The sequence below is a fragment of the Protobothrops mucrosquamatus genome, unplaced genomic scaffold (assembly GCF_001527695.2).
Source record: "Protobothrops mucrosquamatus isolate PMUCROS unplaced genomic scaffold, P.Mucros_1.0 scaffold1588, whole genome shotgun sequence".
Classification (NCBI taxonomy): Eukaryota; Metazoa; Chordata; class Lepidosauria; order Squamata; family Viperidae; genus Protobothrops; species Protobothrops mucrosquamatus.
In genome coordinates, this window is record NW_015387751.1 from 458,972 (window position 1) to 484,847 (window position 25,876).

At 36.5% G+C, this 25,876-nt stretch overlaps 1 protein-coding gene across 1 annotated transcript in view; it reads left to right on the forward strand.

Annotated features, from left to right (window-relative positions):
• SGCD (sarcoglycan delta) overlaps positions 1–25,876 on the forward strand; it is a 126,771-nt gene that overhangs the window by 89,413 nt on the left and 11,482 nt on the right. The window contains exons 4-5 of the mRNA XM_015822482.1: positions 6,421–6,508; positions 12,920–13,039. Coding sequence (XP_015677968.1) covers positions 6,421–6,508; positions 12,920–13,039 — 208 coding nt within the window. The remainder of the gene's footprint in view (positions 1–6,420; positions 6,509–12,919; positions 13,040–25,876) is intronic.

Sequence of the window (25,876 nt, forward strand, 5' to 3'; positions counted from 1 at the left end):
TAACTCAGTCCCTTTCTTTGATGGATGCAAACCATCTCTTTTGTACATTTCTTTATTGGACCATCTGCTGACATCGTGACTAATATATCCAAAGCCTTCCCCTTTACTCCACTCCTTTAGCCACATATTGAATTGTGCTATACGCTGGCCTTTTCCATTTTGGTCCTTATACACTGGTAAGACCTCTGAAAAAATAAGCTACAGCCTATTCTGCTAAGTTCCTGCCCCAGGCTCTGGAAGTCATTCTGCACAGTGAGTACATCTTTTTGGGACAGATCATTAGTGCCAAGATGTACAATAGCCTCCACTTCACAGTCCTTGCTGGCATTCTTGATTATTTTACAAATACGTTTCTTGTCCCTACTGGCAGTAGCACCTGGAAGACACCTGACCTCATTCGAAACCTCTGTGTTACTTATTTTGTTACTTATCAAAATAATTATTGGAAGAAGAGAAAATCAAGCAAAGCTACTATGTGGATTTAGAAACTAATTGTTAGTGATTGTTTTACAAATATAAACCCAGACAATACACTGTTTGCCACATATTAAGGTGATTATGTTAAAAAATCAATAAAATATATATATTTAAAAATAGAATGTTATTCATGAATCATTACTTTTTTTTCCCTTCAAGTTTATTTTGACTGAACAAGTTCATGCCATATTCTGGGCAACATGTTTAGGAGTGGTTTGCTATTGCCTTTCTTCCTTGGGCTTTTAAAAGTCACCAAGCTAGCTTTATGCTAAGGGAGGACTAGAACACATGGTCTCCAGTTTCTAGCTTTAATCACTGTGCCAAGCCCTCATTTATCTGTTCTTTATCAACACTTTTCTTATAATTATACTAAAGGCTGATATATATTTTTTGCCATTACAATTGGCACTTGGCATTTCCTATTGTATCATCCTAGGTGTCTAAATAGTTTGGACTCTGCTTAAGTATCTGTGCATTAAAGAAGCGAGCAGACCGCCAAGTTATTTTATATGGAGCCTTTCAGCCTCCAGAATCAGCTGTGAACTCTTGTAAATCTTTGTCTTGTTCAGCAGCTGAGCTGCATCTGAATCTTACGAATTGTGATCTTTCTGTTTGAGATGTGGGTGGGCTGTTTTTTAATTGTCTTATTCAAATCCTAGCTTTTTAGGGCAAGCTAGCTCCACTCCATCTCTTTGACTATAGACTTTGTGCCAAAATAATATAATTTCACAGGTTTTGAATGCAATGAACAGTGGCTGCTTTGAAATGTGGATGGAGTAGGCATAGAAAAATGTGTATTTTTTTTATGTGATGACAGTAGTAGTGAATAATTTTGGGTCAGAGTGATGACGGTATTTTTTACATTTTTCTATCAGGTAGTCAGTTCAGCAATTGTGGATGATGAGCTTATAAATCCACAAGCATCTGCAGATGATGCACTGCCCATCCCAGTACACTGTGCCCTAGGAGTGATTGAAGATTAAAATATATGGCCCAGAGTTTAGCTTTAGTGGACGCTGCTCTGAAGTGAATCTCCCATAAGAAACTCTTTTGTTTATGTTGCATTGCCCTTGAAATGTACCTAAAAATACAGTTCTATACATAAGTGATAGAGAAGATTTTGAACATTGGGCTATACACTGATTTCATTTGCATGTGATTTTGATTTATTAATTTTTTTCCAAGTCTGGGCTTATTAATGTCAGCTATATATCTGAATTGTTTCATTGTCTTTATATCAAATGGTAATTGCAAACTGGTAATGTATCAGCCTTATGAACTATACCATGATTCTCTGCTCACAGAAAATACTTCAAATTAATCCCTTAATAACAGTAATTAGGACCAGAATTTCCATTGCTAAGCGATGCAGTTGTAAGGACAGCAATTCCCACAGTCAACATTGTTGTCCTTAAGTGAGGATTATGGATTGTTAAGTGAGGACCTCCTTGCAACTTTCTGCTCTTCTTCCAACAAGCAAAGTCAATGGGGAAGCTGGCAGAAAGTTCTAAGTCTGGCAGGCAGTGGATTGGTAAAATGGCATCACGCAAGAACAACCAGCCAGATGTGCACAGCTGAATGCGGGAAGAGGGTGCTGCAGGTAGGTATGCACATTGAAGTATGAGGCCAGGCTTCTCAGGAAAAAAAGTGGTAGGAGTAGGGATGACTTAAAGGACCGACTTCTGACTTCTCTTGCTGGTTTTTATGTTGACTTTGCTTCTGAAAAGACAGCAGGGAAGGTTGGGGAATCACATGACCATGGTCCCTGGAACTGTCATAAGTGTGAACCAGTTGCCAAGTGCCCAGATCATGATCACATGACCACAGGGGTACTGAAACAGCTGAACTTTGAGAATCATAAGTAACACTTGCTCAGAGCCATTGTCACTTCAAACCATCATTAACCAAGGACTATCTGTAATTCATAGCCCAGAATAAATTCAACTAGAAGGATGACAAGTGAAGTAAAGTTACCTCCCCCCAAATGAAACACGATGTTTATATTCTGAACTTTGTCTTTTCATTTGTTTTGAAAAGCAAAAACTAGTTGCATGTAGCAGAAGAAATATACACCTAATTATATTCTTTAGCATGAACATCTCTAAATTAAACATGTCTCATTCAGAAAGCAAGTACTGCTTGCACAGAAGAACTATAGAAATTCAGGTTCATTAATTCAGAGATATTCACTTGCTTCAATGCATGCATCATTTTTCATTACATGAGGGTATTCCTACCAAACAGTTTATGTTGTGAACTGTGATGGTACTGATCACTAATTGAACAATTCCTGGATTTAGTCATCCATCTGGCAAACCAAGAGCAGGAAAGATCCTGGCATATTTATTTGAAAAGATATAAGATACTGGCATTAGATTTTTGATCGGGAACATGGAAAGTTGCTGCTAATTTCAACAAATGTGAGATATTGAGGGGAAGCTGGGAAAAAATTGGAAGAGCAGACATAAACAATCAGTAAATCAATTGGAAACCTCCCACCACTATAGAAACCTGAATCTTTCACTTCCCCCATCCCATCTTCAGCCACTGACTTTCCAAAACATTAGAAATTTTGACCCTCTAGAGCCGGGGTGTCAAACTGCCGGTGTCAACACTGCTAGCATTGGATGTTCCCACTCTGACAATTGATGAAAATGCAGCCATTTTCTCTTCTCCTTTAACATGCTTTCTTGCTTTTAGGAATTAGGTACAGCAGGGGGGGGGGTTGGGTTGAAAGCTCAGCTAGCCATAATAATAATGCTGCCGTGGGAACCCAAGGACAAGCTGATAACATTTTGGCAGGCTGAGGAGTTGAAGAAAAAGCCCACACTTTAAGCTAATTGCGGAATGTGCTTTATGACAGTTTATTGGGGGTGGGAATTGCACTTTGCTACTTTGTATCGGGGGAAGGGAATTTAGTTTTTGGGTTCAACTATATAGTGCCGATACTTTGTTTCCCGAATAAAATGTTCTTTAAGGAAGAATTTTGCCTCGAAGTTCTTTTGATGGGTTTCATCTATCAGAACCATGACAGCCGGCCCACAGGCCGGATGTATCATGGCGAAACCATGCCCACCGCATTGCCAGTAATGGAAAAAAAGTCGTGATATGTCACGATATGTCACGTGACATTGCGAGTTTGACATCCCTGCTCTAGAGAATTTGAGACTACAGACTGGGTTGAGGAGACATAGTTCTTTGCTCTTTTCTACAATATTCTTATATTGTGGACATATTAATGTGTCACTTTTCTAACACCCAAGATATAACCCTGTTTTGACTGTCCATTTTTTATTTAACGATTTCTGGTGGCCTCACATGCAGATGGATTCTTAGGACTGTGTTTCTTTTTATCATGCCTATTGTCAAGGCAAGACTGTTGTGGCAAAACAGATTGAGCCCCTTCCATCTTAGGCTGGACCTTGGGATAAAATCTTATGGGATTTTATTACTCATCTGTCTGACTTGATGGTGATTGATCTGTTTACTAAGATGGATCAATTACTACCTGTATGTGACTACTCTCTGCATGAGAAGCTGTCAAGCTCTTTTTAGTCAATGTCTTTCATTATAGGTATCTGATCAATCATATGATCTTGGATCATTGAGCCCAATTTATATTTCTTTTCTGGAAATCTTTCTAGTTTTTTCATATGCAAATTCATTTATCATCCACCAATCCCCTGAAGACAGATAGGGAGACAGAGAAAACCAACACAACCCTTTACCAATACTTACACTGCTGTGTCTTGTATCAACAGGTCAATTGGCTAGACTTTGTGCCCAGAATTTGCTTATAACTATCCTTTGCATGCCACAACTTATCCAGATGTTTTATAGCTGTTATTCATACCATTGATCTTTTAAGGACCACCTTCCTAGAGGAACAGCAAGCAGCACAACTCCCTCTCAAGGAACAGCTGGACCTTGCCACAATGGCTCATAAATATATGATAGATGGCCATAGACAAGAGTGCTTAAGTATTGCTATGTGGCTTCAACTAAGTTTTTTGCCATCTTCCTGCCCTTGATAAATTCAAAATTTATCAACCCCTTATCTTTATCCACACCAATTAGATGTCACCTTTTGTTTACGAGTGCCAACTTCAGTGAAGATCCATTTGGCCTTCCATTGATTTCTATTCTTTATTAACTATAGTTTATTAAGACAATGTTGCTCTGTAATACCACCCTCAATCCCTCCCTTTTTTTCCTGGCAGGAAGAATTTAAAGTAGAGTGTATTTTAGATTTTAAACAATGATGGGCCAATTTGGAATACTTAATTCAGTAGATTTATCCTGATAGATCTTGGGAAATTGCAACTAATATTCATGCATCCCGACCTGTGCATCTGTAGTAACCCTGTAAATGGAAACCCTTCAAACTGTCTTCATCTGGTTAATATATCAGACTGAAATATAGTCCTTGTTCTTGTCCCTACTTCCATCTTAGTCTTCTTTCTTAGGCTAAAACACTGCTTTACAAGAGTCAGGCAGCCATGCCTGCTTTTTCTGTATCTTCCCAGTGGAATTTGGGTTGAAAAGTCATCTAACCCCTCTCTGGACAGGAAAGAGTTGACAGAATCTTCTTTTTCATTCCCTAGTTAACAGGGGTGGGGAACAAGAGAAGGGAGTTGTGTGAGAGTTTCTGGACAAGCCAGGACAGGAATGGAAGAGAAACTACACTTAAGCAATCTAAAGAGAATGGACAAATCAAATGACAGGTTACCTCAGCGTAACTTAGCCCATGTGGAGATAAACTTGTGAAGCAGTGTTCCAGATCATTTAGAAACTCTGCTTTATGGATTTACTATTAATGAGGGCTTATGGATTTATTGTAAATGGGGATGGGAAATCCCTCTCACAGTTTCTAGGATTCTGTATCTACTCCTAACTATTTTAAAGAGATCATTCTGATAGTTTTTGCCTCTTGATCTTAATCAGCTGTGTAGAGATTGAAAAGGCTAGGCTATCTTGGTAATGCCAAAATCAGGCAGTGGAAGCAGTCTCCATTTTTCACTATAAAATGTCAAGTAGGATAGTTTGTATGCCAGTGAATCATGGCCCTACTTTTTCGATCAGTATGTCATTATTTCCTCATTTAAAGAAGTTATTACATAGTTATATACTTATTTGCAATAAATATGTGTCAGCATCACACTACATTTTGAACACAAGCATCTTAAAGATACATTAAAAAAGATATTAGGATTTAAAACAAATATTTTGGCTAATCTGTATGAATTTTTTCCTTCAGTTTTGATGATTTTCATTTTTTTCCAATGGAGATTCAATCTGCAAGTAGCAGGGAAATTCTCTTGGACTATGACATAATGGAGTAACATTTGGTAACCATGTCCATGCCACAATTATATCTTTTAGGTTTGAATATCACTTTGTGTTTTTAAAGATGCACTTAAAAATTGCCAATCTGAGACAAATCTCTTATATCCTGATAGCAGTTAGCAATTTATATTGGCAAGTAGTCTAATAGACTTCATTTTTTAAAAAAAAAAGTGAAAAAAGGTGGTATAGGAAAAAAAAAGTAACTTGAAATGTACATGAAATGACAGCAAAACAATGTAGTAGTAACCTTCAACATTCAATTCAATCTCTTTTATCCTTCTATCTGTTTAGATTCTCTTACCAATACCAAGCAAATCACTATAGACTATGCCTCAGACCAAACTTCAAAATATAATTTGCCATTACATGGAAGCAAATCTATCCCTTAAAAGGAGTTGGTCATATTGTACAGTGCTGTACTTTTCCAGGCATGTTGTTGAGCAACTGAAAAGAAGCCATGGAAAATTTTAACAAATAGGTATAAAACTGATCTAGGCATTTCCTCCCTGCTGGGTTAGGAAGAGGGTCAGAAGTGCATTTTCTTATGGGAAATGATGTCCACCTTATTAATTTCTTTTTCTTGTGCTCCTATTGTAGGGCAACCCTCTGTACTTCCAGTCTGCTCAAAATGTTACAGTGAACATTCTCAATGAGGAGAGTAAAGTTCTTACACGTCTGGTAACAGGTAAGGCAAGGGAAATATCTGAGGAAGAGAAAAAGGGAACCAAAAGAGCATGATGATGCGGGCATTAGCCCTTGGAATAATCATCAGTAACATACCTCCATCAATACAAGCCATGACCCCAGCTTGCCCTTGCATAACTGAAGAAAGAAAAACCCTGCATGTGAACTAAAGAAGCAGGCATGTTCAGGACACAGAGAATTCCCAGATCTAGAAACTAATGCTCCCTCATTCGAGCAGGACTTCAGAATAGAAATGTCATTTCTGATACCATTATAAATATTAATTAGTAAAGTGCCAGCTGTCTCAAGGATTTGGAACAGGCAGAAGACGATCCCTGAGTACTTTACATGTACCTGAAACAACTGGAACTTTCCTGATTAATATTCATAGCACAGAAGTCCTCCGTCTTTAAACGATTTCTAAAAATCTTTTAAAATCCCTCGTGAGGATGAGTACCATTTAGGTTCACAAAATGCTACACTCAATGTTTGACAGGGAAGTGGATGCTTCTGAAATTTCCCAGCAGACCTGTCACTTCTAAGCATGGTTAAGCTTTTATAGTAGAAGCAACAGCACTAAAAAATACAGCCCAGGATTGGGAGATGAGAACCATGCAACCACATATCATTCATTCTAGGTGAAATTGTTTTGTCTTCCAGACATCAGGGTAAGTAATTCAATAAAGAGCCTTGGTCAGCACTTGCTTTGGTTATATGGTTGGTGACTCATCTGCTGTTGGCAGGCAGAACATGAAGGGTTGCACCAACAGCTGAATAATAAAAAATAATAAAAGGAATCACAAACACCATGGAGGTATTGCTAATAGAAGACTTGTGCCATTTGCCAAAACTTCTGGAGTGTGAGAGGCTCTCAAAAAATGCAACTTTGCCTTTGAGAGTCATGAAAGGACATATTTAATCAAGAAAGGCAAAACAGAGGAAGCTACATCCAGTGTATTTGCATGCATGTTTTGTAGCTATGCAATCATTCTTCAGCATGGTTGTTTTTAAAAATAAATGCATTCCAGTTTTGTAAATAAGAAAAAAAATGTAAATAATGTAGGCATCCCCAATAGGAAGAAATTTGTGTTTTCTTACTCTTTGTATCTCCTCAAAGATGGATGGATTTGGTGGGGTCACACTGGGAACTTTGCCCAGTGTTTTCATAGCCAGACTCTTCTATTGTACTGGAGGACCCCCGAAACACAGTAGCTTTGCTTTGAGCTTTAGAAGCAGAAGTTCTCATTTTTCCATGCAACAGCTTCAAAGAAGAATTTCATCTGAAGTACTGACAAAACTCACTATCTTTTTCCAGCTTAGTACAGCTCTGTAACTATGTGCTCTGTGGGTTTTGTTAGATTTCAGTAGTTTGCTTTAAACATTCCAATTTGAGATTCTGCATCTTGGAAAAAATAGAGATTGACGGGAATCAACAGTGTAGATATTTTATAAATCTGAAAACTTCAGGTATTTTCTGTTACATGGGGGAAAGGATTTTGTTATAATTCCTTTAGATAAATTATAGACTGATATGAAAAAACATATATTTGAGTTTTGTTAAACAGAATCAAGAAGATTTATTTTAAGACAGTTCTATGCATGCCCATTAAAAACAATGCTAACTTAGAACTAAGTACAGCAATTTAAGTAAGACTAAAATTAAAAATGTAATGAGCTTTGTGGAGTAGTCATAGGAAAATAATTATATAATGGTGTCCATCTCTGTGGAGTGTGACGTTGGTTTGCACTGGGCTGTAAGTGGAAATTTAAAAAAGGACCATTTCTGAATTGACTCCTTTCATTCTGTACCCTTCTTTTCTACCCATAGGGTTTTCAAAGTAGCTAACAAGAAACAAGAAAATATAACCTAAAACTATTAGTATACCATTTTTAAAAATTACATGACTAGTACTTAAAAACGTTATCAACCAAAGGTAAAAGGCCAAGATAATTAAAAGATCAGAGATTTCTTTGGCAAAGGGTCAGGGTTAGAAGTGACACCATCACAAATAAAGAAAGCAGGAAGAACACCAAGTGTATCCATGCGATTAGTCAAACCTATCAGCATTTTAACCCTTTTAATCAGTGTAATTATTTAGTTAACACTAATTAGTGTTAACCCTTCTAATCAAGCTAACCTAACAAGTGCATGAAAATATACAGAGTCCCTCCTCCTTCAGGCCACCAATTCCATTTAATGGAATACCAAATCTACAATCTGCTTCTTTCATGGATACACTTGAGATTTTTTGAGACAGATCCTTGCTTGCCAAAGTGGATGTGTGACCATCTTTCTCAGGAAAGAAGCTTAGTGCAGTCCAATGTTGATATCAAGTTCATTTCAGGTTGTCAACTAAGGCAGTGGTCCCCTTTTTGGCATCAAGGAGGGGTGTCATGGAAGATAATTTTTCCATGGACCAGAGAGAGATGGTTCCAGTTTTGCTCTCTCACCCGCTGCTCATCTCCAGCTTTGCAGCCCAGTTCCTAACAGAGTCCATGGCCCAGGAGGAGGGAGAAGCCCTGGACTAAGGGATCTGCAAGGGAAGGCTTGTTCAGAATCTCTACTTTTGTACCATTCAACTACTATAACCTGCCACGAACGTGAGCAACCTATTAGCTAGTGCTTTGAACCATTAGGCCAGTCTGTCCTCACCTTTTAGACTTAGCTGGCTATTGTAAGAGATTTGATACAGTAGATGCTATTGTGAAAGGACATATATAAGCAGACAAAAATACGCACATGCAACACACACTCAGTGTTCTTAATATAATGCATAGCCAAGTTATTGGTGCTTGCTAACAAATACTCATTTTATTTGAAGTAAAAGCTAGATTTATTAAGAAATAGACAGGATTGTCTAAGTTATATCTTGAAGAGAAAGATAAGAGGGAATAAATTCTCTTTATTCCCTAAACATATAGACTCACTTAACTAACTATGTTGTTGTTATTGTTAATTGAGAAGTCATGTCTGACCCATCGCAACCCCATGGACAACTTTCCTCCAGGTCTTCCTGTCCTCTACCATCTTCTGGAGGCTTTTTAAGTTCACCCCTGATGTTTCAGTGACTCCATCCAGCCACCTCATTCTCTGTTGTCCCCTTCTTCTATTGCTCTCAATCTTTCCCAGCATTAGGCCCTTCTCCAGTGAGTCCTTCCTTCTCATTAGGTGGCCAAAGTATTTGAGTTTCAACTTCAGGATCTGGCCTTCTAAAGAGCAGTCGGGGTTGATCTCTTCTAGGACTGACCGGTTTGAACGCCTTGCAGTCCAAGGGACTAACAGGAGTCTTCTCCAGCACCATAGTTCAAAGGCCTCAATTCTTTGGCACTCAGCCTTTCTTACGGGACAGGTAAAAGATGGGCACAGGGACAGGGTAAGAAATCTTCCCCTTATTAATAGACAAAAGGCTCATACATGCAAAAAGACAAATATAGTCTTCAATAACTCTAGCACAGAGTAACCTAGCAGAGATTAATTCCTATCTCTTCCCTGAGAAGGATGATCACATCCACTCTGACAAGCAAGGATCTTTTTGAAAAAAATCTCGTGTATCAATGAAAGAAGCATCTCTTCCATCAGGCAAGAAGAGATTAGTCTACTTATTTGCATGTGCCTATGCTAATTTAAAAATTCATTTAACAAAGTTTTCATAATAATATCTTTGGCTATTAATTCTTGCTGCCTTTGTGAAATGGTGCTGCCCAGTAGTTACCTTCAACCCTGTCACATCTGATTTGAATAGTATGTAATAATATTCACTATAGTACAGTACTATATAATCATATTAAGATTTTGAATGTGAGTTATTTCATTATTTCCTAGCCTTGATCTTTGACTTTAACTTGTAAAAATCAGTTCCCAAATTATCCTGCAAGTGATGAACCACACAGAGTCTGCGATTACAGATAACTTTAAAAATTACAGTAATAACGGTAATATAATATACTATAATAATGTCCTAACCTTGCTCTTTTGGGAAATAATGGGATAGCAATGTTAACTGGAATATGTGTCAGTGAGGTATATTTGCAGTTGCAACAATACTACAGTACATAACCCTTTTCACTGTGGATTCCATTTTATTGAAGTAATGCCAAAATTAATCTAATTTCATTGTGGTAATCCAACACAAAATATATTAAAAGGATAAAAATACATTCATCTTTGGAAGTGCAAAATGCTAGTCAAGTAATTATCAATGTTAATATAATTCAACTGTACTAAAAGTATTTAATTGAAAACTATATTTAGAATGGAAGGAACTTTTCCCTCACTCCTAAATCTGTGTAGGTGGACCATGTTGTTGTGCTTGAATGAATTTGTTTCCTAATTTATTCCTTGAACTACACAGTTATGTTTTGTGTCAAATACCTTGTACTCCTTATGAACTTCATTCATACTTCATTATAACACAGCCTCCTTACATATTAATTGTTGACCAGAATTGTTGATATAGGCCCAGTGGTGGGATTCAGCCAGTTCGCACCAGTACGGCAGAACCGGTAGCTAATTTTTTGTTGCCCAGGCCCAGAATGGACTTCCGGAAGCAGCATCCACACAGAGAACCGGTTGTTCACATATTTGAATCCCACCACTGTATAGGGCATATCTGTAGAAGGAGAAGCCTAACTTATGATGTTGATATTGTTACAGATCAATTTTTGCAAAATGTATTCAAAGAAAGGCATGTATTATAGCATGTTTAAATATGATTTTCCTCCTGATTAAAGGGCAGCAATAGAACCTTAACAGGTATAGAAGTGATGCCCAACCTTATGTTGAATGAAGAGCAGCCTATGTTTTTTAGAAAATGGGAGCAGTCAGAAATTGTGTCAAAGAAATGGAGATTTGTGGAGAAGGGGTTTATTCAAAGTAGATTTATTAGAAATATAGGAGGCTTTTTTGAGGCTTAGTTTTCTGTTAGGAGAGAAGAATAAACTGCTGTTGAAAATCATCCTTTTTGCTGTATTTCAAATCTTTATAGGACATATTTTTCTTTTCTTCAATATAAATTGAGCTCAGGCTAAATGATATTTTCTATAATGTTGAAAGAAAAATGAAAATATTTAAAATGTTCTAGTCAATTAAGTGTGGCTAAAATTTCTTTGGCTAAAATGGTTGATGTTGAGAGAACTGGATGATAGATAGATAGATAGATAGATAGATAGATAGATAGATAGATAGATAGATAGATAGATAGATAGATAGATAGATAGATAGATAGATAGATAGATAGATAGATAGATAGATAGATAGATAGATAGATAGATAGATAGATGGGGATGGATGGATGGATGGATGGATGGATGGATAAACTTTCTTAAATAGAGCTCTGTTCAATATTTTCTCTTACTCAGAAATAAGGAAAAGAAATTACTTTAGCCAATTCCCACTGGAGCAACTCACACTCACTGAATGTGTTCTGTCACTGATTGATAAATTCGTCAAATATGTTATGGAAGGTAATTCTGGGGATTGCAAAATGTATCTTCCTACCAATGGCATTCAGTAACAAGAGAATTTGTGCCTCTTATTAAACAGCTACTTTAGTTAAGTGAATGAAATAGCTTACCTAAATCCAGTGAGAGAGGTATAGACAAGACATTTAAAATATCAGTGATAAATTCAGTTTTCTGTATGGTAAGCCCTTGTTATGAAATGTATCGCAAGCTTCCTCTTTATAACAGAGTATGAATAGACTATTTATTCAACTTATTTTTTATTTCTTGTTTTTATTTATCTATGATTGTTTTCGTGTTTTTGTAAGTCTCCTAGAGATGTGCAGGGGTGGATGGCATACGAGTATTGTAATAATTACACATATACTTTGAATTTCACCCTGAGTTTCTAAATGAGAATTTTATGCAAAGGAGATACAAGTTCTAGTCTTAATGGTATAGTCAGAGGTGAGCCGTGTTACTCTATGGCATCTATAATATGCTGCAAAAATACAATACAAAAATAGATTCCAGGCTACTCAGTCAGTCTTTTTCAGATTATCTCTACCAGACATTTTTCTTTTTTTCTTTTATGAGATACAGGGGAGCCAGTGCTTCATTTACCAGAAATGTTGAAGCTCCTGATTTATAATTTCATGGATTTTTAGTTTGTAATGACAACTTGATAATATTTTTGACAGTGTTCAAGTCAGTAACAAACAACAGAGTACTGATTTTTTTTAAAGAATACAAATGCAAAATACATGCTTAACTAATTTAAAGTAACATACTGTAAATATAATAGAATACAGGTAGGCATGTTTATCAGTATTTCAAGAAACATAATTTATTCAGGTTTATTAGCATAACTTATTCAATGAAGCTCTGTTCATTATTCTCAATAAAGATTGGTTATGTATAATTTCCAGGTTTAGATTAGTCATATAGACACTAAATTCTTTCTTTTATTTAGGTCCCAAAGCAGTGGAAGCCTACAGCCAAAAATTTCAAGTGCTAACCACTTCAGGGAAATTGTTATTTTCTGCAGATGATAACGAAGTGGTCGTTGGAGCAGAAAGGCTGAAAGTTTTAGGTAAACAATATTCATCTAAGCTTCTCTTATTATCAGCATATTGATTACTTTCAAAATAGTTTATGTATATGTTCTCTTTTACAGTCATTATGAAAGAATTTTCTCTCATGGCTTCGATAAAAATTGATCAGATGTTTTTGCGATTTCGTGACGTGTTCAGCTTTCTTTATTAAAGACTTTTAGGATAAGGATGTTGGGAAATCAGTCAGGGTGATCATCATCTTGTTCATGGCATATATTCCGAAACAGTGTTATGAAAGACAAATGTCTTTGCTTCTGATCTTTTCGCAAGCCGGTGTATGCAAGTAAGCCACGCCATTCCATCTAAACCCATTTCTAAATGGTTTTTATGCCTTAAAGCTTAAAAATGAAATGGCATTCTGTTTTCAGTAATGGAGGTAGCAATGCTGCACATTCCAATCTAATATTCTGCATTAAAGCCATTTGGTTTTGCCAGCATGTAGATCGCTTTAGAAGCTTGCAATTTATTTCATCTAGGTACACATCTAAGACTATTTAAATCACTTAAAATAATTTGGCTGTTCTACTAAATCTTGGGGCAAAATGGTAGTTAAGCCCCTGTAGGCTGTTTTATTATTATTATTTAGAGCCTGTTTCTTAAATGCTTATTTTAAGCCCATTTCCATTTGTGATCCCCAAACCATAGTACTTTCTCACTTAGGCAGTAGAAAATAGCATCAACGGTTGCCATTAGGTGATAAAATAGAATTCTGTTTTATATAAGTAGATGTCTGGTTATGAAATGGAATTTCCATTGTTTTTCTTCTTATCTATGTCTCTGCACATTCTTAAAATCCACTCTGGAGAATTGGAAGCCTTCTGGAGGATATTTAAGGGTATGAAGTCAGCTGCAGAATTTCACTTTCATTCAATTCGACTTCCACTTCCCACTCACAAAGTAATATTTTCAGTTCCTTCCCCTAATGTTTATAATGCAGGTATATTAGCAATCATATTTTTATGCTTTCAAATACCTTTCACAAAACAGCCCAATTATACATACTTTTGAAACTTCCAGAATCTCTTGTGAAATAATACAAATTGACGACAGCAACAAATACTTGTTTATTCTACTTTTGGTAAAGATTTTAACAACATTTGCATCAGCTGGTTTCACTCATGCCCCATAAACCAATAATTAGTTCCAGAGGGGGAATTATTATTTTAAGTATCTTTTCTAAGAGTTTTGTATAGATGTACATTTATTATTAAAAAGATTTATATTTTATAAACTTCAAAAAGCCAATAATCCAGGTTTTTTTAATTTATAGTTTCAGTGATGTGGTACTTAGGTTTGCAGCAAAATGTCCTCAACTTTTATTTTTCTCTCTTAAAAGAGACATCAAAGAAAAATGAGACAATGACATCAAAGCTGAGTTTATAACAGTTTTAATGCCCCCCTTGATATATGTTATACTTATTTCTTACATTGATTATAATCTAATTAGCTTAGAGTGGCATATGTCTACTAATAAGTTATTTCAGCATTGACAAAGTCCAGGTTCCTCTAGTATCTCTTTTCTGCATGATCAGTCTTCAGATACTCTTGTTATTCCCTCACATGTCCTAGTTACAAAAATAAATAAATAAAAAACTATAATCTGGCAGGAAAGTTGTTTTGGAGAGGTCAAAGCAGCAATGATTGGGTACATATTCTATTTTTAATCTGGCTAATGATAATTATTTCTTTTCCTTTGTACTTGTTCAAAGTTTGATCTGAAATTTACTCTTTAAAGCAGTTCTGGGGCCTTCAAGTAATAAAAGTAATAAGTCTCTTTTTTATTTGAATTCTTCACATCTTTTCCAGCATTAAAACTGATAGTTAGATTTTTGTAAAAAAAAAGGCATTAACTTATATTTTGTTTTGCAAACTATAGCCATGGTGAGCATAGAATATATTACAGTCTGTCCTTTTCATGAAGAAGAGAAGTTTGAGAGAAACATTTAAAGAGTAATTTATTTTTATTGGCATACTTTAAAACACTTGTCAGGCTCAAATTATCCTACCGTGAATATATTACGTGAAGATCCAACTCAGGGTAGAAAGTTCTAGGAAGGAAAGAGAAGAAGAGTTTGACCTGAAAGTTGGATGGACTTAGTTGTAGTAGCACTGTGTGCATCATTGGAAGTACTGAAGGACCAGATTAGGGACTGATCATCATGAAGAAAATCTATACATGTGGTAGGTAACAATTGACAATGACTTGATGGTACATAATCATCATTATAATCATTAAAGCATTTGTACATATATATATAGATAATAATAATAATAATAATAATAATAATAATAATAATAATAATAATAATAATAATAATAATAATAATAATAATAATAATAATAATAATAATAATAANTTCTAAGTTGCTTCTCTCCTTGATCAGTTTCCACCCGTTGCTTCTCGTCCTGCCTTTAGGCACCTTGGAGAATAGCTTGACTCCCTCTTCTTTGTGGCAGCCCCTGAGATATTGGAACACTGCTATCATGTCCCCCCTCATCCTTCTGTTCGTTAAACTAGACATACCCAATTCCAGCAACCGTTCATTATATGTTTTATAATGATTGGAAGCCTTTTCTTACTGTCAACCACTTAGGTAATTATGTATGTGTAATCCAGCATCAGCAACTTTTTCAGGACTCAGATATTGTCATGCTCAGCCCCTTGATGAAAATCTTGTGAGCTGAAAGGCATTTGTATTGATGTTTAAATTTTTCAAGACCTCATGTAGGAAATCAAAAATTTCATAAGATCTGCAGTTCTTGAAATATTCTTCTTTTACTATGTTTAATTTGAAACTAACTTTGATATGATTCTGGCAATGTTTAAGATAAAGATGAATGTTCTGGTACTACAAGGACCAGAACATTATAAGCTAGCTTAATAATTCTTGATTGTAGTTCCCAAAATTTTCAGCTGTTAAATTCCTCATTACCTATTTTAATTTTGGTGCTTTAGCAAAGCATGTATTTTATGACCAAGCTATAGACCAGGGGTCTTCAAACTTGGCCTTTTTATGACTTGTGGACTTCAACTCCCAGAATTCCTCAGCCAGCATGCCTGGCTGAGGAATTCTGGGAGTTGAAGTCCACAAGTCATAAAAGGGCCAAATTTGAAGACCCCTGCTATAGACTTTCCCAAACTGTTGTTGATAATGGTGGGGCAGCTCCTTTATGAAAATAGATGGCTTTAAACATTTGCCAGCATTGCATACAATTTGGACAGTGGACCAAAAGGCAAGATTTTGAAGAGATCTTATGCCCTTGTCAGGCTAGACTTCATCTGCTACATATCCGTTACGTTTATTGAAATATCTAATTAAAATAAAAATTTTGGTCCAAAATTTTAACTTGCTATATATTCATAAAAAGGTAGTAGAAGTTGATTAATTGATCATATACGTTAAAAGTATTTTTATTTTAAATTCTTTAATAAATGTTTACTATAAATTATTTTGTCTCAATGCAAATTTAGTTGCATTTTAGACATGTTTGGAGATTCAGCCACTGTGGTTTAAATCACTTTTATATCAATAAATCATTGGTCTCAAGGTAGAGAAATAAATGTGTGTTTAAGAAAGTAATTTAAATTATTGATCTGTCATTTTCTCAAAGAAAGAGAGATGAATTTACAAAATTAAATCTTTTATTGATTTGTACAGAGAAGTTTTTCAGATACATGCCTGAAATGTTTAGGAATATATTGCTTGACTGTTGATGTGTCATCAAGTCAGCATCAATTCATAGTAACCACATAGATCTGCTTCAGGATGTTTAAGGATATAGATATTGTGCTGGTATTTTCTGCCCCATTGGTTAAGGGTGCAATGGCAATTCTAAGCTGTAGAAGAGTTTTCATAAATCTATGCAGGTATTTCTGAGCAAGTATGTAAAATGAAACCCAGAGTTCTTAGTGGTCACTTAATTATACTTGTAAATCATTTTGTTGGTGATGTTGTTTTAGGATTATCCACTTATTTCTTTAAAAAAGAAACGAATTTATTTCTTCTATTGAAGCAACAACAGTTGTAGCTAAGTTATATTTTAATAAGAAAACATGGAAAATTATTTTTGATGTTCATTAATTTGTTACTTTAATGAAAATTAAATATTAGAGCACTTATAAATAAAGGGTAATCATAAAACATTATTCTGTTAATTAGTTCTTTTTATACTACAGATTAGTTTTAAATATGCCTTCTACATGCCACTTGGTCACTCATTACCAGTGTCATATTATTATCACTGCACAAAAGCATTTTAATGAAAGATAAAAAAATCTCTTTCTAATTTAAATTACTTTAAGAAAAGAAACTGCAATCAAATTAGCCTATAGGACAACAATAACAACAACTGACATGCAGTAATCACTGATTTCAAGCATAATGACATTGGAACCCTGATGAGAAGAATAAATATGCACACTGAGAAAGCTTGAAGTTTGATTATTGTGATGTTTGTCCAATCTGGTGTAATAAATCCCATAGCTGAAGAATCTGGTGTTGCTTCTTACTGAACATCAATTCTATACTAAGCAAATCGCACTTTAAACAGTAGGATTTTATCTAGAACTAGTGCAGTGAAGCCAAAATTTATTTGTTTCATCAATTATTTTTTGATCCATTGATCCTGAATGATTAATGCCTTGGAAATTTATAATGCCTTGATACGACCATACTTGGAATACTGCATCCAGTTTTGGTTGCCACGATGTAAAAAAGATGTTGAGACTCTAGAAAGAGTACAGAGAAGAGCAACAAAGATGATTAGGGGACTGGAGGTTGAAGCATATAAGGAACGGCTGCTGGAATTGGGTATGTCTAGTTTAGTGAAGAGAAGGACGAGGGGGGACATGATAGCAGTGTTCCAATATCTCAGGGGCTGCCACAAAGAAGAGGGAGTCAAGCTATTCTCCAAAGCACCTGTAGGCAAGACAAGAAGCAATGGATAGAAACTAATCAAGGACAAAAGCAACCTAGAACTAAAGAGAAATTTCCTGATAGTTAGAACAATTCATCAATGGAACAACCTGCCTCCAGAAGTTGTGAATGCTTCTACACTAGAAGTTTTTTAAGAAGAGATTGGACAATCATTTGTCTGAAATGGTATAGGGTTTCCTGCCTGAGCAGGACTAGAAGACCTCCAAGGTCACTTCCAAGTCTTTATTCTGTTATTTGTTTGTTGGTGGAAAGAAAAGCGGGATACTAATATTTTTAAAAAGCTACACAATATCCAAACTGTTGTGAAACAAGTTATGGACAGGCCATTGCCACTATGGTAAGCCCCAGGCCAAAAGGGCTACTAGCATTTTGGAAGTGAACTTGTAGTAGTTAGATTTTACATTGCCCTATTTAATATTCTGTGGCAATAGAAGATTGTCTATCTTCCTATCCTTTTAATTCTTTTGCAAAAAGATTAACCTGTCTGTTTTGCAGATTCACTACAGCTTTTTTATATGCATGTCAAATGTGTGTAGATAAAATGGATTAGGGCTAGTTAGCAATACGCACCTGGAATTATTGCTTTTCTTCTCAGAAGCTAGGGAGAAAAGATTTTTTTTTAAGAGAGCAACTGTTTTTTCCCTTGTCGTGGAGAAAATGGGATATTTGAATAACTTGCACAATTGGATACTTGCAGTTGGTAATGAGTTTGATTGCCAAAGGGGATATCTCATGTTATCTTATAGGAGGAATCCTCTTCCTAATAATTCTTGGAAAAGAAGTGAAATATTGTTCTCACACTTTTAAGATTCTGGTAAACTAAAAAGAAAGGAAAAAATCACTTTCCTGTCATTGGACTCCTTGCAGCATTCCTTGTGTCTAATTCATGCTGAACAATAGTGGTCAAGTCCGGGGGGGGGGATGTAAAAGAGGTATAAACTGTTCTCAGAGATGTTACAGAATCAATACATTTTTTATATTCTAGCCTTCCAACTTTCACATCATCTAATGGACAGGATTGTGCATTATATCAAAACCTACACCTACATAATAAGGAGATGGAAATACAAATTGGCTTTGAGTTGTTTGTATAATGCAACTAACTAATAAATTTAATGAAAGATGATTAAAAATAATTACACTCCACTAAAAAGACAAGTTGGAATCAAATCAATGTAGACAATTTTTAGAAATTGCAGGCTGGTTTGGAATAAATACAATTTTCAGCACTTATTTGAGGTTCTAATGTTGCACCATTATACCCTGAATAATAAAATTTATTGAAATTATCTTGTCCATCCTTGTCTTTGAGATGACTGACGTTCTGTCTTATGGATTAAGAGAAGACTATTGTGCACTGGGTAAAAGAGATTGTTAAACTTAGCTGAAATGTGGTAAATATATCTTATGTCAACAGTGAAACTTTTTATTCACTATCAATCCATACTTAAGAATCCATACATATCTCAGCCATCATGAGATACAAATTAATAAGATGACAGTAGCTGCTGATATTTTACATAGGAAACAATTGAATTGTTTCTACAATTAGTTTCTAGCTACTGGGAGACTAGAAGTCTAGTACAGTGGTTCTCAACCTGTGGGTCGGGACCCCATTTGGGGTCGATCGACCATTTCACGGGGGTCACCAAGCAAGACTGTCCGCCATTTTTTTGTCCGCCATTTTTTTTGTCCACCATTTTTTCCCCTTTTCCGGGGGGTGCCTTACCTCCCTTGGGCTGGGCCAGCTGGTGGTCAGCCTGCTCCATCTCTGCCGCTTGCCAGCTACGCCTCAGCCGGCGCAGGGGGCAGAACCACGCATGCTCGGCGCTCCCGGGCAGGGAAAGTCCTCGACTTACGACCAGTTGGGTAGTCCTCAACTTACAACTGGTTTAGGCCTCGACTTATGACCGGTTTAGTCCTCGACTTACGACCGGTTGGGGTCGCGGCATTAAAAAGGTTGAGAACCACTGGTCTAGTAGCTAGAGGTTTGAATGTCAAAAGCAGGAGATACATGTTGGTGCCAAACATAACTGATTTTAGAATATTTCCATGTTTATTAGTAAGTAGCCTATAGATTTAAAAATATAAGTCTCATGTTTTATACAAAAACATTGGATTAGATTGTGTGTGTGTGTGTGTGTGTGTGTGTGTGTGTGTGTGTGTGTGTGTGTGTGTGTATTTATTGGGCATTTGGACATACATAAAATAGCCTGCACCATTTAATTATACATAAACATCCATTTCAAACCTCATCTGAACAGATTTTGTTTTTCTGGAGTTAGATGAAAATTGGTTTCTTTCAAACCAATGATAAAAATATAAGTCAGAAGAGGTATCTGGAGAGTATCCAAGGATAGTCATCATATTCGTATAATATGTTTAACCAGGTATTAACCAGACTGAATCTTCTTATTGACAATGCAGTCACACTAAATGTATCAGAACTCTTAATTTAGTAAGTATTCTCTCATTTTCTCCAAAAATCCCACTAGTTCTTTTATAAAAGATAGTAATAGAAAAATGTGGTTCTGTCTTTAGTGCCTTCTTATTGGTCAGGAAAACAAATCAAAGTTATCTTCTATGTTCCCACTATTGATCTCCAACACCCCGCTAAACCTGTTAAATACATAATTGAAAAATGACCATTGTGTAGGAGTCCTTGGAACTGTGAGTTTGGCCATCTGCATTTTAGACCCCTATCCTAAGGGCTGTTTTAAGTGTTTCTCATTATGCTCACATTTTTATTCTAGCTGTGATTCAAGATACTGGTTATCCCCTATAAAGCCCTACATGGCATAGGCCAATGCTACTTTAGTATAATCTTGCTGAAACCAGGGGTCATGCCTTCTCTGGCAAATCTGTTTTGTGGATGAACATCCCTCTGGAGAACTGCATAGTTCCATCTCACTTTCACAAGGTTTTGGTCCCCAAGGCATTTAGGCCAGAAAATTAGACAAGGTTGAAATTGGAATTAGCAATTTGGAGTTTGTTGTTTTAACTTTGACCATCATAGGTTTTATGATGTAGTTGTTTTAATTTGTGTACATCACCCAGAGCCAGGGTAATGAGATAGGCAGCCATATAATCATTTTAATTAAATTAAATTAAATTAATTATATATTGGTCAGCTAACTTAGTTTAAAGTGAAATTGGTTATTTTGAGTTTAATCAAGCACTATTCAATATAGTAAAAATAAAAATAAAATACACTTGTGGATAATTATGATTTATAATTAAAATCTGTCTAGAGGAAGGTAGAGATTAGACAAACTTCCAAAGGAATCAACTCAAGGCAGATTTCAACCAAAAAAGAAAAAGAATAGTGGGCATAAAGACCAGTAAACAGGTTTACAACCAGCTAGTGAAGGAAAAGATATCTTAGCACTTCTGGCACTATAGTCTTCCTTAAGTTTCCTTCTTCCTACCTCACTTGCTTAGCTCTTTTATCAACAATTGTTTATTAAGTTAGGTTTCCTTCTGTCTTTTGGTTATCCACTCTAATATTGTAGTAAAGAAATTGTCAAGGAAATTAAATGCTTTCATGGAATTCAGTGGCAAGGATTGGTTAGATCTGGGTTCCATTAACATGCTGATGGTATCTAACTCTGGAATTTATATTGATTCATACAAATATTGAAGCTTCAAAAGTACTAAAATGGCTATGCTCCCTTTCCTTGCATCCAGTTCCCATCACAGAAAATCCATGAAGCAGCCACAATCCCATATCCCATGTAACAGCTTAATTAAATTGGGTTCAGATAATCAACAGCTTCCATAGGGCAAGGCCCCCACGCAACTCTTTCACATGAAGGGAAGGTTTACTTAATAAAGATTTCACCACCTCCTCCTTTAGGCAAAGGGAAGCTTACTCCTCCAACAAGGAAACCCTAATTATCTCTTACAACTGTGAGCTCAGCATCCTCCTGCCTGATTAAATCAGCAGGGGGGCTGAAGATTCAGCAAAGAGATGGTAACTCTCCCCCAGCCTGACAACTTGGGTAAAAACCTCGTATTTGATATTTTTCAAAATGTGATAGTTAAGTACATCAAGAACCACAGACATGCAAGCTCATAATTTGTGCAGTTAACCTTACCATTCTTATTTGTAAAATGTCTTTATCAATATATTTACAGGATTTATTTAAAAATGTAGTGACCAGAATATCTCATATGTAATATATTTCTGTAGGGCTTGTTTCTTGTAAGTGTTCATAGAATTAAAGGTGATAGCTTTTAAGCTAATAGCATTCTTTCCGCTGGTTTCCAACTGGTATTCTTTCTGGAAGGTGAAGAAGAAATAATCTGCCTTGCCTTTTGGTGTTTTTGGCTTAGTTTGGAAGGTGAATATGATGGTTTAATAATTCCATCTTTGTATAAATTGTCCTTATTGTCTCAGGACTTTGCATCTCAGGGATTCTCACTGAGGTTTTGTAATGCATACTTAGGTGAAAGAAAAGGTGTGTGGGGAGGGTAGAAACATATCTCCATGAATATTTATCATGCACATCAAGCAACTAATAACTACCCTGTGCATTTGTTATTTTTATAAAAGTAGAGTCAGGATTTAATGTAAGTTTTATTGTTCAAGATCAAGAAATCTACTTATTTGGTTTCCTGTTTGAAGTGAAAAGCCGTACCTAAAGAATGCTTGTTTTCTATGCTTATGCTATTTACATTTTTGCTCATCTCAGTTATGAAAATCCACCTGCAAAAAGAAAACATAGTCACAATTTTGAAATATCTTGTATAAGCCAATCTCCGTGCTGCATACAAACAAAAAGAACAAGTGCAAAAAGGGTACAAGGTGGATTAGTACACTATTTCAAGGTGTACAAACACTTCTGAAGATAATTGTGTTGGATAAAACTGAATAAATGAAGTATCTCAATCAAGCTGAATGTTGAATGTTATTTTATTATCCCATCTTGCAGATAGATTGCAAGATCATCTTACAATATGGAATTGGACAAAATAAGCATAGTTTCAGGACAATGTATGCTACCAACAAGAATCAGCAGAGTCCAATTTTTTTTAAAACAATCCACAGATATAATACTGTAACTAAAAATTCTTCTGAATGTCATAGATATGTTGCCTTTGTGTCCCTTAACTCTTAATTGTGCTTCCATTTACTTCTCCCTTCCCTATTTGCCTTATAAGGAAGTATGGCAGAAGATGATGTAGCTCCTAGAGAAAGTGATAAATTGGCAGTACAAGAGCAAATCATGCCTTTATCTATACAAACACTTCTCATTTAACAACTACCTTGGTTAACAGCCATTTACAAATACAAGTAATCCCTGAGTTACTTAACGCTCATTCAAAATTACGTGATGAGCACCCTAGTACTTACGAGCAAGTCCTGAAATTACGAATATTGCAGCACCATGGCAGTTGTTCGCCTTTATGAGTGACTGCAGTGGCTCTGCAACATTCACCCTGGTTATTCCCTCCCTCCGCACCTCCGCCCTGGGTTTCTCTAGTCCTTCAATACTCACCCTGCAAAGATCAAGATCCTTTGCTTTCTTGGCTGCTCCAGGCCTTCGGTGCATTCGCAGAGAATGGACAACTAAAGTAATGCAAGATTACACAAGATCTGTGGAGCGAGATCTCACACTACTGATCTCGTGTTATCTCATGGTACTTTAGGCCCTGTCCTCTGCAATAGAGAACAGAACCAAAGCCGGGGGATGCTTCCACATGCCTCTGGAGACGTGATCCAGGCTCCGGAAGCCTTTCCCAGGCCACTGCCACCTGGATCTAAGGCCAGGGAATGCTTCCGTGCCCCCCTGTGGCCTGATCCAGGCTCCGGAGGCCTTTTCCAGGCCACTGGTGCCTGGATCTGAGGCCAGAGGAACCTTACATAGCCCTTTGGTGGCCCATTTCAGGTGGTAGCGGCCTGGAAAGGGCCTCTGGAGCCCATATCAGGCTGCGAGGGGGGGGCATGGAAGCATTTTCTGGACTCAGATCTGGGCAGCAGCAGCCTGGAAAAGGCCTCCGGAGCCTGGATTGGACTGCGGGAGGGCTGTGGAAGCGGCTCCCGGGCTCAGATCCGGACGGCAGCAGGAACCACAGCAGAGAGGAGGCAGATCTTTTCCAGGTGAATCCGGCACAGGAGGAAGGGAGGGGGAAGCATGAGGTATCTTAGTGGGTCGGGGAGGCCTTGGGGGCTTGTTCCACCACTAGGCCCTCCATGGCCTTCCCCACCCTGAGATACTTCATGTGTGGTTAATGAGCCATGTGCATTTTAACGAGCAAGGGAGTGATCTCATTTGAGGTACAAGATTCACTCTACAAGTTTTCGAGTTATAAGTTGAATGGGCAGGCTCCATTACACTTGTAACTCGAGGGCTCCCTGTACAACAATAATAAATAATTTAAAAAATCATTCCAGCACTAGTATATGTATTTACAATCCAATTTCATGCACTTGACAACAAAAGTAATCAGTGTGAAACTGATTAAGGCCCAGTCAATTTCAGGAAGCAGTGCAAAACAGATTGAAGAGTTCTAATCAACTAATTAAGCTCATAGAGGTGAGGTTGTTAACTTGCAGTTAGCACTTTTTATGAAAGTACTATGGAGAACAGTAGCTCAGGAGAAGAAAGCTTATTTAAGCAATCTTCTCTGCCCTGGAAGGGGACAAAAAAGGGGGCAAATGGGTCAGAAACAGGACATTGAATAAGATAACTTCATCTGAGATGGCAGCAGCCAGTGATCTTCACAACATGCCTCTCTCTGTGTCACATGTTCACTTAACTATTTCACTTAACAACAAAGTCATGGGAACAGAATTCAGTCACTAAACTAGAAGAGGTTGTAATAAGAACTATCCACAGCAGCAGTTATTTTTTTAGTATTTTTCTTGTCAGTTTCTAGATTTATGTGAAAGAAGCCTCCCTGAAGAGTGTAGGAATCCTATACTCAGGAGTCCCCATGGCAGTGACATTTATTTCTGTGTACTTTGAAAAACAGTGATTGTCCAATATTCCAGTAATTTAGATTTTTGAGATTTTTTTCATAAAAGTAAACATTGCAAAGGAATTTTCAAAATAGATCCGATATAATGAATCTGAAAGTATCCTCACTGCTCAGTGCACTGGGTGGAACTTCTCATTGGGCAACACATACCATTAAAATGGAATTAAAAGAATTGGATCCAGTCTAAGTGAAATCATTAACTTAATTCCCATTGATTTCATTGAGCTTATCACATGACTAAATGCATCTGGATCAATTCAAAAGCAGATATTTGTAAGAATTGCACTGCATAATTGCAAATAATATGTTTTTAAACTTATTAAGGCAAGTAGTAGGAGAAGTTTTGACATTAATTCCAAAGGCTCTGCTTTGTCTGCCAGTCTGTTTCTCATTTAATCAGTACCACAGTAGGACAAGCAGTAGCTGAATGAATAAATTTGTCCTCAGGCACCAAAAGCAGGACAGAGTGTGAAAAAAAAAATAGTCCAAAGCAACTTCAAAAACAGGATGTCTTTATCTCTTTGCCTCTTCACAAGCACTTCCACATATAGATTTACAATAATAAGTAAATGGTGTTCATAATCATAACCTGCCTGCTCTGTAGCTTGCTAATGTTGCAACAGAAACAGTGATCCTTGCCCTGACTTGCTTCAATATTATTAGTTTTCTGACAAATTTATCTCAACAAATGAAGGACAGTCAATGTTCTAGCAGTAATTGAATGGGCAATCCAATAAGGAATATACAGAATATTAAAAGTAGTCTCGGCTAACACCACTTTTGATTTATATTCTTTTGATCAAAACAAACTTCCAAATTACTTTTCAGTATAAGCCTCCCAGCTAATTTCTATCCAAATGAAATTAGTCCAGTCCAGTCCCTTCTCTCTTTCAC